The sequence below is a fragment of the Plecotus auritus genome (assembly GCF_963455305.1).
Source record: "Plecotus auritus genome assembly, chromosome: 7".
In the NCBI taxonomy this organism is placed as follows: Eukaryota; Metazoa; Chordata; class Mammalia; order Chiroptera; family Vespertilionidae; genus Plecotus; species Plecotus auritus.
Window position 1 is genome coordinate 85,610,842 of NC_137774.1, and position 19,593 is coordinate 85,630,434.

At 49.9% G+C, this 19,593-nt stretch overlaps 1 protein-coding gene across 2 annotated transcripts; it reads right to left on the minus strand.

The window, feature by feature from the left end:
- Window positions 1–849: 849 nt before the first annotated feature.
- On the minus strand, window positions 850–19,216 carry GUSB (glucuronidase beta). 2 transcript variants are annotated; one of them, XM_080681348.1, is made up of 12 exons: window positions 18,961–19,216; window positions 17,317–17,502; window positions 16,830–17,011; window positions 16,563–16,705; window positions 15,403–15,590; window positions 14,439–14,591; window positions 14,039–14,217; window positions 13,815–13,961; window positions 8,925–9,009; window positions 7,180–7,356; window positions 4,508–4,643; window positions 850–2,619 (listed from the first exon to the last, which is right to left on the minus strand). In XM_080681348.1, the coding sequence occupies exons 1-12, from the start codon at window positions 19,168–19,170 to the stop codon at window positions 2,450–2,452; spliced, it is 1,956 nt and encodes a 651-aa protein (XP_080537474.1). In that variant the 5' UTR covers window positions 19,171–19,216; the 3' UTR covers window positions 850–2,449. The 2 variants fall into 2 exon arrangements, with proteins under 2 accessions (XP_080537474.1, XP_080537475.1); XM_080681349.1 differs by lacking the exon at window positions 16,830–17,011 and having other exon boundaries at window positions 18,961–19,203.
- Between the last annotated feature and the right edge of the window lie 377 nt (window positions 19,217–19,593).

Here is a 19,593-nt window from a genome sequence, read left to right on the forward strand (position 1 = left end):
CAATAAAACAAAAGGGGTGTAGTGTGGTGGGAGCCCAGGCCAACTGGTTAAACATGTTTTTAACAAATTATCCCAGAAAAGATAAAATGTTTTCTTATAGAACTATTAAGCATGGCCGAAGTATGAGGTATATGATCTGTATAGTATGCCCCATCAAAAATATTACTAGTGCTTTAAACTCCAGGGTAAACATTCATTTAAAATGGAGTTCACTGGGCAGATATCCCCTTTAATATTAGATAGGAATATTCTTTATCAGAGATTTAGGACACAGTTTTGTTAACTGGTAAAAAAAAAAAAATTGTAAATATGTAAGAATGTTTATTTGTTGCACATAACTTTTTTGGTATAAAATAAATGTAGAAGTTACCTGTGGAAGTTGTGCTGCCATCATTCTTATACTGCAGTATTACAGGTCAAAAAGAAGCGGAAACGAATCCACTCATAAACTATTCTTAAAGTAACCTCATAACTGGAACCTCACATCTACAGGTATACTGAGTTGGGTTTTTTTCTCTTAAATCATATGTAACTTACAGAATACACAAGCAGAATTCTCAGAGATTCTAGTTCCTGGAATTTCTGTAGGTTTATAATTTATGTGGTTAAGAATGAAAAAGGTGTTACAGCCAAGTGATAGTTCTTACTTTACCAAGTAATGGGCTCTTTCCCAGATACTGTGGCTTCTTAACTGGCGAGTGGTACCCTGACTCATTGGCAAGTTCCAGAAGCACAAAGAATGTATGAACCAACTGTTTTTCCACTGCTCTACTTTAGCTCACCTAGAATACTCCATTTTTACAGATTTCTAAAAGTCACATCTGCAAGAAAGATGAATCAATTTGGAATACAGTTTAGCCATATTTTATTGACTAGAACAAATGTGTTCTGTGCTAGACCCTTAGGACTTAAGAAATGGGCCTGAAAGACACATCATTTGTGTTGATCACTGAAATGTTCTTTGTGAGGATACATTCCCTCTACATGAAAGGCAATGTGGGAATTACAGACTGAAAACCAGAACCATCTTTTCAAAATTTACCTGTTTTCTTTGACCCAATTTGGATATTCATTTCAGAAAACAAAATAAAGGATGACTAAAAGCCTCTAATGAGCCTTAAAACTCTGATTAGAAGTGATTTTGATAAGGCATCAAAAGTGAATGGGACACCTAGATTGGGAAAGATAAAAATACTTTGGTCCAAGAATTGAAGTATATCAAGAACTTACCTAAATAATGATCTGTCTGCAGGAAAACAAAAAATAGCATACCCTGTCTAATTTGGAGGCATCCCTCGAATGAAAATAATGTTCTACCAGGTGTATGAGAAAGTGGACAATCTAAACAATAGGAATAACACGGGGAGAATTTGCAGTGAATGGCAGTGCTAAAGGGCAAAAGTAAAAGGGTAATGGTCTGTTCTGGCTTTTAGAAAACAAAAAGACTTGAAGATCTAATTCATTATTTTGCCTTCATTTTTGTTAAGGACAGAAAAATCCCTGTTAGGCAACAAATAATCAGGTTTGCAGTTTTATTCCTTTGGTACAAAACGGTGGAATACCAGGCTAGCAAAGCAGCCAGGCGTTCATTTATGATGAAACGTTTTTGTTTTTTTTTACTGAGAAGGCACTGTGCTGGTTACCATAACCCTACCATAACTAGGTAGGTATTTCTTCCACTGTAAATGATTGGGGGTTTGGTACAAAGCTGTTTTATGTGTTAGCCTCTTGCCCCCATCTGAGCAGTCCTGGGGGAGGTCACCCCTGAAATTCCAGAGCCACATTTTCTACAGGGTGTTATATTTTGGGGGAAGAAAGATGGAGATCAAAGTTAGCCACCTTGCTAGTGTTCTTAAAAATAAAGCTACGGCAGGATAGAGCAATGTCCTGGAAGAGCTGGTTTACCTCTGAGCTCCCTTCCAATTCTGACATTCCTCAACTCTTACCTGTGGCAACTGGTATGAGTGTTCATTATTTCAGCATATCACTTTCTGTAAATTTGTTAGGATTGCAGCTCATCTGTGGAGTTTTACAGGCTGGCCTGGTTTGGTACGTGAGCAGGGCGGCCCTAAGGCAGGGGAGCAGTCTTTAACCAGCAACTCTGAACTTGTGTGAGTGTTGAAGCAAAAGTTTCTCAAAAGTCTATACCCAGTTAAGATTATGTAAACAGCTTGACACAAAAATAACTTCAGATGCTTTTCAGCAGTACAGATCATCATTCAATTTATGGAATGGTCACTTCTGAGCCAACTCTTAATTCCCATACTACAAAATCCTTTATTTTCACTTCTAATGTTCCCTTCTAGCAAATGACTACAAAATCCAGACCAGAAACTCTCCTTTCTGCCACACATAGGCCAGGAGGCACTTTCTCTGTCGGCTGTAGCCACAGCCCTCACCTGGGAAGGAGGGGCTGACAGCTGGTGCCAGCCAAGAGGTAGTTCTTGCTTTACCAAGTAAAGGGGCTCTTTCCCAGATACTGTGGCTTCTCAGCTGGCCGGTGGTACCCAGTCTCGTTGGCAAGTTTCCAGTATCTCTCTCGTAAAAGGAACGCTGCACCTTTTGGTTGTCTCTGGCGAGTGAAGATCCCCTTTTTATTTCCTAGTACTCTCTGCGGTGCTAAAAACAAGCAAGAGATGTTTCAGATGACTCCATTGGGCCAAGTTGGAGCCCAACTGGGCACTAAGAAATAGCCTTATAGTTTAGGGTTGTTTGGTCTGATGTGGCCACTTAATGGGTTAAAAATTTCCCACTGTTCCCCCAAAATACCTTAGCTCCCTGGTGTCAATGTTTCATCTGTTAGGGGAAACTATCCAAAATGGCTTATCTTTTACTTGCAAACTAAGGTCTAAAACATGAGGGTACCCAGATGCCTGGTAACTGGAGGGAGCAGAGATGAAAAGTTGCCTTTCCCTAGTGGGAGCCAGAGTCCTGACTAGCCTAAGTGCCTAGGTGGGACCTCCTAGCAGATGCCCAAGTCCTCCCGGTGCCTTCCAGCTGGGCTCCCACTCCTGGTGGCTGGTCTGCCAGAGCTGAAGCTGTAGGGAGTGGAGCTGGCAACAGCCAGTCAGGGCTGCGCTCTCAGCACACCTCTCCACCCCTTGTGAAACCAGTTTCCGTAAAACCAAAGGAGATCTTTCCCACCAAGAAGTTCAGACAACAGGGATTTCTTCCACAGTAAGCAAATGGCAGGCACTGTACCAAGCACTTCATCAAATGGATCCCTACATCAACCTGCAAGTTGGTGGGCTCTGTCCCACTGTACAGGTTTATGAAACTAGGTAACTAGTCTAAGGTCACAAAGCTAACTCGCACTACACAAAGCCAGGGCACCTGCTCAGGAAACTAGACTGCCATGCAGGGTATTTCCAGAAGCCGTTCTTCTCATTAGCCAAGCAGAGTAGAGGCTCATGTTCTCATTCTTCTGTTTAACTCTCTTCATTCTAACTTTTTTTTTTTTAAATATATTTTATTGATTTTTTACAGAGAAGAAGGGAGAGGGATAGAGAGTTAGAAACATCGATGAGAGAGAAACATCCATCAGCTGCCTCCTGCACACCTCCTACTGGGGATGTGCCCGCAACCAAGGTACATGCCCTTGACCGGAATCGAACCCGGGACCCTTCAGTCCGCAGGCCGACGCTCTCTCCACTGAGCCAAACCGGTCAGGGCCATTCTAACTTTTAATTAAACTTTAACCTTCCAAAGACCTGTCTTTCCCCTTAAGTAATGCACTGTAATTCCCACTACTACTAAACCCTTCCCCACCCCCCAAATTGCCATCCTAAGTTTATGGTCTGGAGCAGCCCTATCTATCCCACTTGAGAAAGGAGTACAGATGTATTCTCCTGGAAGACGTTTAAACACTCCCACACTCAAAATGCTTGGACATGCCTGGCCAAGTGGCTCAGTGGTTGAGCATCGACCTATGAACCAGGAGGTCACAGTTCAATTCTCAGTCAGGGCACATGCCGGTTGGGGGCTCAATCCCAGAGTGGGGTGCACAGGAGGCAGCTGATTGATGATTCACTTTCATCATTGATGTTTCTATCCCTCTCTCCCTCTCCCTTCCTCTCTGAAATCAATAAAAATATATATTTTTAAAAAATGCTTGGACCCTTCCCTGTGTTTGGCAAACCTGCTTCGTACAAGTGAATATCTTACATTTCTCAGGCTTTATACCGTACTCCGGAATAATGAGTATATTCCACAATGCCCACTTTTTCCTCATACTGTTATGAAATAGACAAGGCAAGTTAGTCATTCTGCCTCAAGAGAGTAGGCTCTCCCATTTGCTTTTTTACTGTAAAATGGGGAAGCAAGCAAGCGATTATTGCTTGCTAAAGGCGACTTACTTTTCCTAGGAAATGCTCTGTGAGGCCTACATGGATTAGACCCACTTTCCCCCTCTCCTTTCCAGTGTTCCTACCACCAAAAGGCCTGAACTGAGAGGCCGACCTGAAAAAATTAAGAATCAGTGCATTCCATAAACCAAGTTACCACTTACATTGGTCAGTCATAAAATCGGCAAAATTCCAGATGAGCTCTCCAACCACATATTCTTTGCGTTTTTGATCCAGAACCAAATGATACTGCTGGAGCAGACTTTTCTGGTACTCCTCGCTGAACATCAGAGGTGGATCCTGGAATTCAAGGCAAAGAGAGAACTTAAGAATCAGAACTGGCAGAATTGTAAATGTCAGATAAAAATAAAGATCCATATGATAAGGACCAAAATATCTGTCCTCAGGGTGGGCCGCTGGCGGTGTAGAGACAGCCAGGGTATGACAAGCCCAGAGTAAAAAAAGATTTAAAAAAAAAAAAAACCTTAATCAGTAACCACTTTATTTATCAATATGATTTGATACTTGCTTTATCTTTTCCATCTCTATTCACCAGCTGAACTACACTGGAAGTAAAAATGTCTGACTAATTTAAAGCTCAAGTCTTCAGCAGCTGCCACTGTATAATTTGAGAACTAGTGTGTGACTCAGATTTAGTCACCTCAGACTCACCTTTATCAGGTCTGAGTAAGTAGTCGCTGTTTAGTACATTCATCCATTCAACAAATAATCATTTAGTATGTGTTTATATGGCAGGTGTTGGAGATGAAGTGATAAGCAAGAAAGATAAGTGGCCCCGCCCTCACAGTCTTTCCAATCCAGCAAGAAAGACACAGGGAAATGTAACGAGGTGAGCAGGGAGAGCAAAGGAGCAGGGGATGTTTGGCTGAAGGAGCTAATGGACTCAGGGGCCACAGAAAACTCCCCTGAGGAACATTTAAGCCAGACCTGCCAGGTGAGAAGGCCACGTCAACAGACGCATCCAACCTTGGTGAAGAGCTCCTGTGTGTCCTGTACTAAGACAGAGATCTTTCAGATGTTCCTGGGTCTAAGTTTTCATCTCATGGGAACCTGGGGCGGTGGGGGGGCAGGGAGGGGCTCCAGTGTTAGACGCTGAGGGATGCGGAATCCAGTCATTTGTGAGAGAACAAAGCCCTGTTGGCTTTGCCTTTCTTTTCCAGTGAGAAGGGTTAAAATGCTGTATAAGAAGCACTGAAAATACAACTGTACAACTGAGGCACAGTTTTGTTTCAGGTCCAAAGTTGAATTTGAGGGCAGGGCAAGATGTAGATTTTCTTACTTTGCTTTAATGGAAATAACCTTGCATTGTCTACTACTAGTCACACATGGCTATTTAAATTTAAATCTAAATTAAACCAAATCAATTTGGGCAAACTAGTCACACTTCAGGTCCTCAAAGGCCAGGTGTGGCTATGACTGCCCTTGGGGGCAGTGCAGATACAGAACACTTCCATCGCTGCAAAGGTTCTAGCAGACAGTGCTAACCTAGGCTCTCTCAGAGTTTCCTAAAAATTCAGAGTTGGCACCTTTTCAGAGAGGGAGAACAAATATGCATAGACACTGTCTTCATGAGCTAGTTCCCTCCTTTGCCAGTTTGCAGAAGTGTTATTCTGTGTAAGCAAGATGAATTTAAGGGTGTGAACAGAATAATACAGTTCATATGGGTAGCGGTTTGACATACCAAGAATCAGCCTACTAAGGATTGTGTGGCAACAAAGAATCCCAATAGCTGTGATGGGAGTGTGAGGTGGCTGGGGTGGAGACGAAGGGTTGGCTGTGGTTCAAGAATCACCATGAAAAAAAGTCCCCACAAGATGCCAGAAGCCAATTCCAGCATGTCAGCAGGGTTAAATCATCTGGGAATGGCTAAAGGCATTTCCCCAAACCTGAAAAGGATACATAAATTGATTGCTTGCTGCCAGACAGCTCAGGGCATCTTAATCTACATGTTATTGCCTCCTCCTGGCCAAACACCTGAACAGCCGAAGGCAATTCCCCAATCTGACAATGGATTCTGTACCTAACCCTACCCTTTGATGTGTATATCTCCACCTTGCCTTAGAACAAATTGTGTTAATAAATAGCAAGGGGTCCTGAGACAAGGAGAACTAAGACTCATTTGGCACCCCAAATGCCTTCCAAAATTATGTTTCATCTCTGGACTCTTAATTTACGCACAGTGCCTTCTCCAGATTACAGAACCCTTCTAGATGCTGGATCAAGACCACCAGCAACAAGACAAAGCAGCATATCTCTGGTGAGGAAATGGACAAAACAATGAGAAAAGAGCTAGTGATTAAAACTTGCTCCAAGATTTCATGCATTCCCTTAACAAACATTGTTTAGCACCCATGGTGTGCTGACCACTGCTTAGTGCTGGCAACGCAACAATGAATAGGGTTCAGTCTCCCTCCTAGAGCTCACAGTCTGGTCAAGGCAGAGCCAAAGAAATAATGATAGTGCACAGTGATAGACAGCAAGACGGAAACCAGAGGGAAGTTTCCTCTGCCTGGCAGATGGGGTAAAGGTCACCAAAGAGGGACCACTGGTTGGTGATTGTGATGCTAACAAGGGCATTCCAGGCAGAAGGAGGCCAATAGCTTTAAAGAGGCTGCCTCTGAGGACCAAGTGAGGGGAGGCCTGCATGGTAGGCAGCGTACATGTGGAGGGGCAGGCTGGGTGAGACTGAAGAACTGCAGGAAGGTCGTCAGGACAGGTGAGGGCGAGGAAGGAGGTACATTTCTAACCTGGGGCAATGAGTGACATCACTGCCCAAGACATAGAAGAAGGAATAGAAATGTTCTGCATTACTTACGTGGTGAAGCCCTGTGATGGCTTCTGCCCCATACTCGCTCTGAATAATTGGCTTCTGATAGGTCTTGTACCAGTTCTCAAACTGGGTGGCCAGCTGCAGCTGAATCACCTCCAGGTGCCCGAAGTCATGATACCAGGAGAAGTAGCTGTTCACACAGATGACATCCACGTATGGTGCCTAGGACAAGAGCATGAAAGCTTGTCCCTGCACCAGAAGATGGTGGAAGTCAGGACTCTCCTACTCAGGGGCCATTCTGACAAAGCAGGTAAAGGGACATGGAAAATGATCTAGATGCTTACATGTGCAGTCAAGGAGTGACCCGAATGAACAAGTCTACACTCCTGGATGGACGCTCCTGACCTGGCTAAGGTTCTGGCGAGGGCTGAGGCTGAGGGAGCTGCCCTCAGTGGAAGCCCAGGGCCCATCCAACTGGATTCTGTTCTTCTCTAGCTAGTGCTCCTGTCACTAGTCCTCCCCCATCTGGCCCTGGAGAAATATTCCCAACTGAGATGCAGTTTTCCCCGTACTGTTTCTGAGCCTGTATTGTGGGCCCTAAAGTGGTTGGAAGATTCTCTCCTAGCAGGGTAGCCAAGATGATGGAGTGAAACAGCCTGGAGTCTAACCAACGTAGAGCTCAGGAGTCGGCAGCAAAGACTAGACAGCCCAACGCTGAGTTTCTAATGCCAGGCTTGCCTTTAGACCCTGCACCGGGACTGGTATGGCCTGTCTTTCCCAAGTGACCACAGCCTCTTTCCAAACTGTGGTGGTGGGAAATGCAGAGGAAGAGGAAGCTGGGGGACCTCTGGGTGGACACATGTACATGATCACACATCCTGCCATATGAGTCTCGCGGCCTGAGGAGGCCCTGCTGGTGCTTCACCATCTTTATGCTTCTCTGGAGGGGGTTGTCTCGACAGATGGCAGGGGAGCACCAGGGCTACGAGCTTCTTTCCATTTGGTGATCACAATTTATATTTCTGTAGTGTTTTCTCATCCATTCTTTCTTTAGATGCTTTCTCTTTCTATGGCACTTCCCTCCTAAGTACTGCCTTCAGTTCTCCAGGGGAGCATTTTCTTTGTGCCCATGTTTTTCAGCTTCCAGTGCAATTAAACGCATTGTTTCTGAAGGGCTGCTGTGCCCGGGCACAGGAGGGGGGCACAGTGAGGGGGGCTGTTGGGCCAGCCAGCTTTGGGATCCTGCACTTCGATCCTCAATCTAGATCTAGTCAATGGTTCCCAAAGCTGGCTGATGACCGGAGTCACTGTAGAGCGTTTTACAACTCAGATTCCCACCCTGGACTACTCAATCAGAATCTCAACATCCAGCACCTTAGTGGTTCTGATGATCAGCCAGGTTTGAGAAACAACGGACAATGATGACTTTAGGCTCCCTTAAAACTTTGCCATTGTATGAGCACAGTAAACTGAGGTGCATGCAATTAAACTGAGGCACCTAGAATCTGAAATGAGAACAAATTAAATCTCCGTGTGCCCAGCCTCCTTGGACTTAGGAAGCCACACTGCCCAGTGAATAGCAGGTAGTTATCTTTGACCTACAGCCCGTCTATGAAAATGCTGGACTGGCGGTTCATGGTTCTTCCCCTCACGTGGCCCAGGAGCCCTCCTCCCACCTCAAGGATTCTGCTGTACAAGATGTTCCCCTAATGACCTGGGCCCACATCAGGAGGAAGGACTAGAGGACAGGACAGAAGAAAAGAGAGGTGTGGGGAACCCCCCAGGCTCACCCCGAGGTCTGCGTCATACTTGGAGTTGGTCACAAAGGTCACAGGCCGGGAGGGGTCCAAGGCTTTGGTGTGAGCAATCAGCGTCCTGTCGTGGAGAGCAGAAGACAGGGCTGCTGTCAACTGGGAAGGGCCGTCAGCCACCTCTCAACCCCTCCCTCCCATCCCCTGCCCGCCAAATCCACTGTCCCCCTCCTTCCTCTAAGTGTATTTTAGGTATGCAAACATATTCCTCTAGTCTGAGATCATGTTCCCTGACATTATTCCTTCTCCCTCCCCAAATCCGAGCTTCCCCTCCTCCAAAGAGGCCACCTCGCAGGCAGAGCTGGGTCCTTGGGCTGGGTGGGCACTGCCAAAAACTTCTGAATCTCTGAAAAAGCTCTTGACAACAGGATTGGATGGGGTGTTGATTAGAATAGATGTTAATTTAACAAATAATTAGGGAGTGGTGCTAGGTAGCAGGGTGTGTGCTGAGTGCGGGGCACTCACTTAGAGACTTCACAGCTGTGCCATAGCTTTGTGGAGCAGTGGGAGCAGGGGCACTTGCAGGTGTGAGAAACTGCAACTACAAGTGGTTCTAGGAGACGATCCCAGGGCACATAATTGACAGGGGGAGTCAGTGTGGGCCTATCTGAAAAAATGGCATTAATGCTGAATCGCATTAACCGAGGAGGGATGGCAAGAAGAGGCTTCCCAATAGAGAAACCGTCAGAAGTCTCCCAGGGCAGGTCACCTGCATCACTGTTAAAGCCTGTTTCTCTACTCCTTCCTCACAGCTTTTCTTTCCTTTACACCCTCTCCCCATAATTGCTTTTCTCATTCGAAGGCTGTGGTTTCCACACACCAGAACTGTACCCCTTACCCTCAAGCCTCAAATCCACACTCCAAAACGGCCTGTTTGTCACCTGGGAAGGTTCAAAGCTTAGCTGAGCTCCTCCAGCCCAGGCAGCTCTATCCATACCCTGCCCCATCCTGCTGCTCCAAAAACCATGCATCTCCCTCTTCCCACCTCCCAAAAAAGCCCATCTGGAACTTCAGGTACCCGTTCCTGGGAGCCTATCCTTTCACCCTCACAACAAAAATTCTGTCCACCAGCCCTGGCTCAACACACTATGGGGCCCCATGCACTCTGGGGCTGTGTGTTCAGAGCTGTGGGTCATTTTGCCCAGGTCGGTCACTCCTCAGAGCCTTCTACAGATGTGGCTCTCCTTCTACAGCTGAGAGCACTCCAGGAAACTGGCATGCAGTGTGCCTAAGGGAGTGTTTTGATAGCCTCTTGCAGCAAGTGCAATGATTTTCCTCTGCAGGCAAAGTTATAACGGGCAGGACTGTAAGAACCCCAGTCCCGGCACTAGCACCAGCCTGCCTTGCTTCACAGCTGGGCCTTGCCTGGGCACTTCACAAGCCCAATATAGGTAGCAACCATCTACAGATCTCTCTGTAGCTCCTGCCAGGTGGCCCCAGGCAGTGACTGACTTTGCACCTCCTGGGAGGCTCCAGAGCCAGTGCACCAGGTGAACAGCTTCAGGTTATACCAGATTACAACTCTACACATCCACAAGCGACACACTCAAGGGGCAGACTCAGTGAGCACCAAAGCCCCACTGAAGCAAGTCCTGCTTCATAGGGAAATCTGCACAGCTGCTCTTCCACTGTAGTCATAGCTGGTCTTCACAGCCAATTGGGCAGTAGGTCAAGTCCTCCCAGTGATACCAATAGCAATCAGGGCACACCCAGAGTGCCCAGCTCAGGTGACTGGGGAGGCTGAGCCACTGGGCCCTACAGGACACCTACTATACAAGGCCACCCTACAAATTCCAGGAGACATAGCAGCTCTACCTAATACATAGAAACAAACACAGGGAAGCAGCCAAATGTGGAGACAAATAAACATGTCACAAATGAAAGAAATGGAAGCAAGAAAACTACTGAATATAGAGTTCAAAACCATGGTTTTAAGGTCACTCAAGGATCTTAATGAGAGCTTCAAGGGACTCAAAGAATGCTTCAAGGGACTTAGTGAGACTTTTAAGTATCTTAGTGAGAACGTTGAAGATATGAAAAAGGACCGGTCAGAAGTTAAGCCTACACTACTGAAATAAAGAATAATTTACAGGGATTCAACAGTAGAAGATTCTGAGAATCAAATCAATGATTTGGAATATGAGGAAGCAAAAAACACCCAATCAAAAGAACAGAAGAAAAAAAATCCAAAAATATGAAAATAGTGTAAGAAGCCTCTGGGATGATGTCAAGCATACCAACATGTGCATTATGGGAGTGCCAGGAGGAGAGAGAGAGGAAGATATTGAAAACCTATTTGAAGAAATAATGACAGAAAACTTCCCCTACCTGATAAAAGAAATAGACTTACAAGCCCAGGAAGCACAAAGTCCCAAACAAGAGGAACCCAGAGGCCCACACCAAGACACATCATAATTAAAATGCTAAAGACAAAGAGAGAATCTTTTTTTTTTTTTAATATATTTTATTGATATTTTACAGAGAGGAAAGGAGAGGGATAGAAAGCTAGAAACATCGATGAGAAACATCGATCAGCTGCCTCCTGCACACCTCCTACTGGGGATGTGCCCGCAACCAAGGTACATGCCCTTGACCGGAATCGAACCCGGGACCCTTCAGTCAGCAGGCCGACGCTCTATCCACTGAGCCAAACCGGTTTCGGCTAAAGAGAGAATCTTAAAAGCAGCAAGAGAAAAGCAGTTACCTACCTACAAGGGAGCACCCATACAAATGTCAACTGATTTCTCAACAGAAACTTTGCAGGCCAGAAGGGAGTGGCAAGAAATATTCAAAGCGATGAATAGCTACAACCAAGTGATGAATAGCAAGGAGCTCAAAGCTATCCTATATAATAAAAGCCTAATATGCTAAGTGTCCAGTTGTCCATCCGTCTGACCAATCAAAGCGTAATATGCTAATGATATGCTAAGGCTGCTCAACCGCTCACTATGATGTGCACTGACGACCAGGGGGCAGACACTCCGACTGGTAGGTTAGCTTGCTGCTGGGGTCCAGCTAATAGGGACTGAGCGAGACAGGTCGGACATGCCCTGGAGCCCTCCCGTGGTCCCTCCCCTGCTGGCCAACTTCCCACGTCCCTCCTCGGCCCTGATCGTGCACCGGTGGGGGTCCCTCGGCCTGGCCTGCACCCTCTTGCAATCTGGGACTCCTCAGGGGATGTCGGAGAGCTGGTTTTGGCCCGATCCCACAGGCCAGGCCGAGGGACCCCCTGGTGCACAAATTCATGCACCGGGACTCTAGTCATTTAGAACTGAAGGTCAGATAAAGAGCTTCACATACAAGAAAAAGCTAAATGAGTTCATCATCCACCAAATTAGTTTTACGTGAAATGTTGAAGGGTATTCTTTATGAAGAGGAAAAAGAGATAAAAAATATGAACAATCAAATGGCAATAAATACATATCTATCAACAATTGAATCTAAAAGTCAAAATAAATGAACAAGAAATCTAATGAACAAAATAAACTGGTGAATAAAATAGAATCAGAGGCATGGAAACATGGAACAAACTGACAAATCTCAGAGGGAAGCTGGGGAGACATGGGGGAGGAAATTAGCCAAAGATCTTACATGTATATATGCATTACCTATGGACACAGACAATAGGGCGGTGAAGGTCTGGGGTGGGGTGGGAACCGGGTGGAAGGTGACAATGGGAAAAACGGGGAACATCTATAACACCCTCAACAATAAAGATTAAAAAAAAAGAGACAGAACCAAGGAACACAGGGAAAGGGGGATCCCTCCCACTGTGGAAACACTGCCCCCAAGTGGTGTTTCTTTCCATTGCAATGCAGGGAGAGGGGAGCAGGGAGGGAGGAGCTACCGGAACCATGAACTTTAGGTGGCCTGGTCCTATCCAAATGTAACTTTAGAATACTTGGATGTTGAAAAGCCTGTTTATAATTATGTGGGCAGATAAGCTGGTTTTATGAAGCCTAGCTCCACTTTACAGATGAACCCAAGCATCACAAAGTGGGTGGGGTTTTTTTTGAGTTTTAACACATACTAAGTTTCCCAGGAATGGACACACCATTAAAAGTGAGGGTAGATTAGCCCTAGCCTGTTTGGCTCAGTGGACAGTGTTGGCCTGTGGCCTGAAGGGTCCGTGGTTCAATTCCGGTCAAGGGCACATGCCCAGGGTTGCGGGCTCGATCCCCAGTGTGGGGTGTGCAGGAGGCAGCCAACCAATGATTCTCTCTCATTGTTGATGTTTCTATTTCTCCCTTCCTCTCAGAAACCAATAAAAATACATATTTTTTTTTAAAGTGAGAGAAGATTATACTTGGTTTCATGTGGAACTTTACCTAGCGTGGTTCACCATTTTGGAAATATGTGGCACTGAAGGGAACTGCTCGGGGTACCAGTGCCAACATGGCACTACTGCTGTTAGCTTTTGGAGTTATGCTTTCAGGGGATTCTGCATCTAGGAGCAAGCATCTGACCCCTTCACTGGTCTTCTGGGGAGTCAGGCCCATGTATTCATGTATTATTTTATAAATGACTCTCTTTGACATCACAGTTAGGCCATGCCACTATTTTTTTCTTTTAACTTAAAGTTATATGTATAAGTAGGTTAAGTTACCTCTGGGTTTCATTTCAGGTGTGAAAAGCAGACTCTGAGTCTCACTGGGTTGAAATTACAACAGGTGGGTAGGGATCTGGTCCCCTGAACTGAGCAAGTCTGGATGCACTCAAGTCTGGGCTGGGAGCTGGATGCTGGCTCCCCTACAGCACACACCCACCTCAGGGAGACCTCAGCTCTCCAGAGGCCGGCGGCCAAGGCTGAGCGGGGCCGAAGGCAGGGTCACTTCCCTGACCCAGGCCAGGGCAGAAGAGGGCACTCACTTGAAGTAGTAACCTGCAGGTTCCAGGAAGGAAGCGGGCTCATTGGCCACAGACCACATCACGACAGCTGGGTGATTCTTGTCCCTGCGCACCAGCTCCTCCATCACCTCAAGGTGGTGCTGCAGAGACTGGTTGTTGTAGCTCTGGCTACGGTGGGGAGAAAAGGGAGTGTGTCACCACCTGCCACAGTGGCATGCTGGGCAGCATGGGCAGTGGGCACTCACCTCAGCACGATGCCCACGCCAGGGCTCTCATCAATGACCACGATCCCATACTGGTCACAGAGCTGCATCACCTCCTCCGCATAGGGGTAGTGGCTGGTACGGAAGGCGTTGGCACCAAGCCAGAGAAGCAAGTTGAAGTCCTTCATCAGCAGTGGCCAGTCGAAGCCCTTTCCTCGAATCTAGAGGACAGCAAACTAGAGTGACCCCTGCCTCCTGTCCCTGATGCACTTCCTTCTAGAGCTGGACCCATCAGCCCTCTACCCAGCCAAGCACGGACCCCATCAGGCAGCAGTTTTGAGCAGTTTGCTTAACTGCTCTGAGCTGCCCTCAACCACTGCGGGGGCATGGGGAAGGTAAAGATGAGAAACAGCCCCACAGGGACCCAGGAGCCCCAACTCACGTCTGCATCCTCATGCTTGTTGACCCCATGGAAATAGAAAGGTTTCCCGTTAATGAGGAACTGGTTCTTTGTGACAGCCACAGTGCGAATCCCCACGGGGAGAGAGTAGAAGTCAGACATGGGCCCAGCTGCCGTCTGTGCAGTCAGCCTCACCTATGAAAGCCAAGCACTGGAGTGAGGCATCCTTAATGGTCCGAGTCCCACACAGCCGCCCAGCAGTAGAACGGCCCCCTGAAAACCACAGCAGCCCACCTCTGGGACACAAGCAGAGAGATTGAGGAATTACAGGCTTCTGCCATTAGCAAGGAAGAACCTTTCCCCACCCTGCCTGCCGGAAGCCAATTCCAGCATGTCAGCAGGGCTGAATCATCTGGAGATGGCTGAGGGCATTTCCCCAAACCTGAAAAGGATGACTGCTTGCTGCCAGACAGCTCAGGGCATCTCAATCTACATGTTATTGCCTCCCCCTGGCCAAACACCTGAACAGATGGAGGTAGTTTCACCAATCTGACAATGGATTCTGTGAACTAAACCCTGGCCTTTGATGTGTGTATCTCCACCTTGCCTTAGGACAAATTGTGTTAATAAAAAGCATGGGGTCCTGAGACAAAGAGAACTTGGTTTCTTTAGCCCAGCTCCTCTGACTCCCCATGATGCCTTTCAAAATTATGTTTTGTCTCTGGACTCTTATTTAATTTACACACAGCGCCTTCTCCAGATTTCTGAACCCTTCTAGATTCTGGATCAAGACCACCGGCACCTGCCCCTAGAGCCTGCTCTTCAAATCGGGGCTGCCCCACCAAGGGTTGTAAAAACTCGGGCTGAGAATGCTTCAGTCCAATTGACTAGGAAGCTCAGAGGCCCATGCCTGCCTGTCTACCTGTCCAATCACCTGCTAAAGCCAGGTAAGGTTGCTGGAAGGGGGCAAAAGGCCTCCCACAGCCCCAGTCTTAACCACCATTACCTCCAATGAGTACAGGTAGGCAGGGTGCTCATGCATCAGGTATGGCCACCAGAGGTGGGCATTGGGCACCTGCAGCTGGCCGTAGCTTCCAGTCCCCCGGGCCACAATATTGCCTTCCTCATCCTGAAGATATACTTCCAGCTGGAAGTGTTCACTGCCCTGGATGGAAATCTGGTAATGCACCAGCCCTGTGGGAGACAAGAGATCAGAAAAGAGAGAAGGAAGGAAGTGACCTGGGTCACAGAGATGAGAGGACCCTGAAGCCACCACTGAGGTGTCCACTTAGGCCCCGAGACCCCAGCCAACAACTGTTTATTTTTTCAGCTTGACCTGCAGTGAGGAGATTGAGGGCAGCACAGTGGGGAAAGGACATGGGATCCCCATGTAGCCTGAGTGATGTGATTTTAGGCAAGCCCATTTCTCATTGGGCTTTATTTCTTCACTAGAGGCCCGGTGCACAAAATTTGTGCATGGGGGGGGGGGTGTCCCTCAGCCCAGCCTGCACCCAATCATCAGGCCTAAATGGGCAGTCGGACATTCCTCTCACAATCCAGGACTGTTGGCTCCCAACCGCTCACCTGCCTGCCTGCCTGCCTGATTGCCCCTAACTGCTTCTGCCTGCCAGCCTGATCGACACCTAACTGCTCCCCTTCCAGCCCGATTGCCCCTAACTGCCCTCCCCTGCCTGCCTGGTCACCCCCAACTGCCCTCCCCTGCTGGCCTGGTTCCCCCCAACTGCCCTCCCCTGCAGGCCTGGTCCCCCCCAACTGCCCTCTCTTGCAGGCCTAGTCCCTCCCAACTACCCTCCCCTGCTGGCCTGATCGCCCACAACTGCCCTCCCCTGCCGGCCATCTTGTGGTGGCCATCTTGTGTCCACATGGGGGCGGCCATCTTTGGCCACATGGGGGCGGCCATCTTGTGTGTTGGAGTGATGGTCAATTTGCATATTACTCTTTTATTAGATAGGATAAAATGAGGTCAGACCAGATGGTATTTCAGAAGCCCTTCCCAGCTTACACAGGCTGGATTTTAGCTCCTTAGGTAAATGGGACCCTGTGAGGGTTAAATGCTGGAAGAGCCTTTCTCCTGGAGCATCTTTCAAAACTGGGAACAGAGCCACTTTGGGCCTGGGGGAGGGAAGATCCTGCCAGAGCCCTCACCAGTGCTTTGGTCCACGCTTGTGGTGACGTCGATGTCATCAATGTAGGTGGTGGGCGTGGTATAGAGGATCACTGGCCGGTGCAGTCCCGCGTAGTTGAAGAAGTCAAAGTTTGTGTTCTGGACAAAGTAACTGTTGGGGTACCTAGAGAGGGAGGACAGTGGCCAACTGGGGTCTTGCCTTGAAGCCTTCACCTCACTTCTGCTAAGGCAGGTGGGAAGACCATGGGCAGGGTGGGGACTAGAATGGGGGAGCAGGCTCTGCTCACTTGGAGGTATCCGTCTTGTAGACGATGGTCCCTGGCGGCAGGGTGTGGGGGGTGAGTGTGTTGTTGATGGCGATGGTAATGCGGCAGAAGGACAGGGGCCCACTCTGGACCAGCTTGCTGATGTCAACCTCGAACGGAAGATGGCCCCCCTCATGCTCTGCCACATGGACCCCATTCACCCACTGCAGACACAGGAAAATATGGGGAGGGGGCCAGAGCATGAGGAAGGGCCACTGCCATCTCAGGTACCCCATCACACAGAGGTGCCCTACCAGCTTCTACCTGCCTCACCAGCCTGATGGGAGGAATGGAGCTCCAATGGAGATTAGACAATCCTCCCCAGTGTGGGGCATGAGTGTTTCCCCCCACCCACTCCAGAAGGCAGGCTGTCGGGTGACAGCTGGGAGCCAGGCACCCCAAGGAAGACCCATGCGTGCTCAGCAGCCGCACCTGCCCACTCGCCCTGCCTGCTGCTCGCTGTACTGACCACAATGGCATAGTAGTGGGCGCTGCCAATCCTCAGCACCACTCTTGTGCTCAGGTCCTGGGTCCATCGCTGGGGCAACGTTGCCTCTCGTTCATACCACACCCAGCCGACAAAGCCATGCAGCTGCCCATCCTGGCCCACATCATTGAAGCTGGAGGGAACAGGCATGTCCAGGGTGGGACCCGACTGGGGAAAGAAGGGCCAGGATCAGGTTCAGACCACCTGGGAATCTAAGACCAGGGCCCAGGCAGCCCCCTTCCCTAGAGGCCAAGTTCCCCTGCAACCTTGTCTTCAGGAAGGCTTCACCAGACCCTGGAAGTTAGGCCACCTCACCATTGTGATTCTTTGCCAGCAACTGACCAATGTCTTTTGTGGAGCTCATTTAATTTAACTCCATGATGTAGACATGAGTCACTCACTCATTCAATGGACAGTGTAGGGAACACCTGCAATGTTGCTCTGGGCACTAGGAATAAAACGGTGAACAGGCCTCTGCTGGCTGGTGGTCAGCTCTATGAAGAGCGTGCTGACAGGGGCAGGGGACTATCTTAGGAGTCAGGGAAGGCCTTTTGGGGAGAGGGCCAAGGGATACTGCCTCAGGACAACCTGCAGAATTGGGTGAGCCTGAGCCCGCCAGGCAGGGAATCCCGTGGACACCTCGGGTCCAAGGCAAGGCAGGAGGGAGGCAGAGAGCTCAGTGAGCCTGGACACAGCCTGGCTTTCCTAAGGACAGCTAGTATGTGGGAGGTGGGACCTCTAAGGAGGGGATTTCTTCAGTCCTTCACAGCTCTATGCCCAGGGTCTGACACAAGCTCTGGAACGGGATAAATATTGGCTGAATGGATGGATAACTTGCAGACGAGGGATCGCCTGCTAGGATGGTTTATGGTGGGGCCAGTTCTTTCTCAAGGCAACCAGCACCAGGGTCTCCAGCACCAGGGTCTCCAGCACCAGGGAAAGAGGTGGCCCAGGACCACAACGCAGCCTGGATGAAAGGAGGATCGGCAGAGCCCAGAGACTAAGAGGAAGATAATCGACTGGCCGCCCCAGGAGGAAGGCTGGCCATGCAGGGGCTGCTTTGCTGGGGAAACTGTGAGTGGGGCACATGCCTGGCACCCAGCACCCCTCCACCGCCACTTCCTTTTTCCTCCCCTGCTGAATGCTGGGCAGCAACCCCCAAAATAGGATCTGGGAGAGGCTAGTGGTGCATGGCACACAGGCCCGTCCCAGCCCACTTCTGGCCGATCCGACTCCAGGCAGAGGGGAGACCTGGGTGGGGTCCCTGGCTGGACCTCTACCTGAACCTGGGACCCACGGTCCTGCCTGCCGGAGCAGAGCTGGTCCCGAGGTGTCCAACGCCCGCCCTCCTCCCGCTGCCTGCCCAGCTCGGCCCACCCACTGACCGGGCTCGACTAGGGCCCTTTCCCCGCCCCGGGAGGGTGGGCGCCCGCCCCACAGACTTTCGGTTCCGGTCCGCCCTCCGCTTGTCAGCTCCTTCCGCGACCGCAGAGCACCCCCGACGCCTCCAAGCCGGTTCCATTTAACCCCTCCGGGCCCACAGCTCCGCGGGCTCGGCTCCCAGGCCCCCACCGGGCTCCTAGGGGCTTCCCGCCCAGGCCCCATCCCGCCCCCCGGTTCCCGCACCTCCCGCAGCGGCGTCCGATACCACTGCTCCTCGAAGCCCTGGCGCCGACTTTCGGAGAAGTCGGCGCGGAACTTCCAGAGGCCATCGAGCTCCTTGCGCTCCCGCGACGCGCTCTCCCGGGGGTACAGCATCCCGCCCTGCAGCGCCAGCCCGCAGCCCCAGAGAAGCGGGCCGAGCACGGCCCAAGCCCCCGCCGCCCGCCGCGCCATGGTTTCCGCGCGCCCGCCAGCCGCTCTCTGGTCGCTGGGGGGGCCGCCGCGTGGGAGGCGGGGCCGGGGCGGAGGCGGGGCCGGGGCCGGGGGCGGGGCGGGGCGGGACCGGGGCCACGGGTCCCGCCTGAAGCCTCCGGCGCGATTTTGGCTTAAGGCGGTGCCCGGCCTGGAGGAGACCGGCGCGGCGAGCCGCTGCGGTGGACACGCCCTGTCTGCCCGAGGGCTGCGGGGACCCCGAGGGTGGACTACAGGGAAGAGGGACCCCGAACTTGCAACCCCGAAGGGTGCCCGCCCCCTACCCTTACCCCTCCCCACCTTCTCGTGGACACTGCCTGCTCCCCGTCCTCCCGGACTGCTCCGCCCCGGGTGGCGGTCCAGGGCCGCAGGCCAGAGCGAGACCCCCCAAAAAGGCCGAGTTCC

Coding starts and splice junctions, on each gene's coding strand:
- GUSB (XM_080681348.1), bottom strand. CDS start 19,170: ATGGCGCGGCGGGCGGCGGGGGCTTGGGCCGTGCTCGGCCCGCTTCTC. Junction 13,962..14,038: donor GGCGTGGGCATCGTGCTGAG/GTGAGTGCCCAC, acceptor TCCCCACCGTAG/CCAGAGCTACAACAACCAGT. Junction 2,620..4,507: donor CGATTTTATGACTGACCAAT/GTAAGTGGTAAC, acceptor GCTTGTTTTTAG/CACCGCAGAGAGTACTAGGA.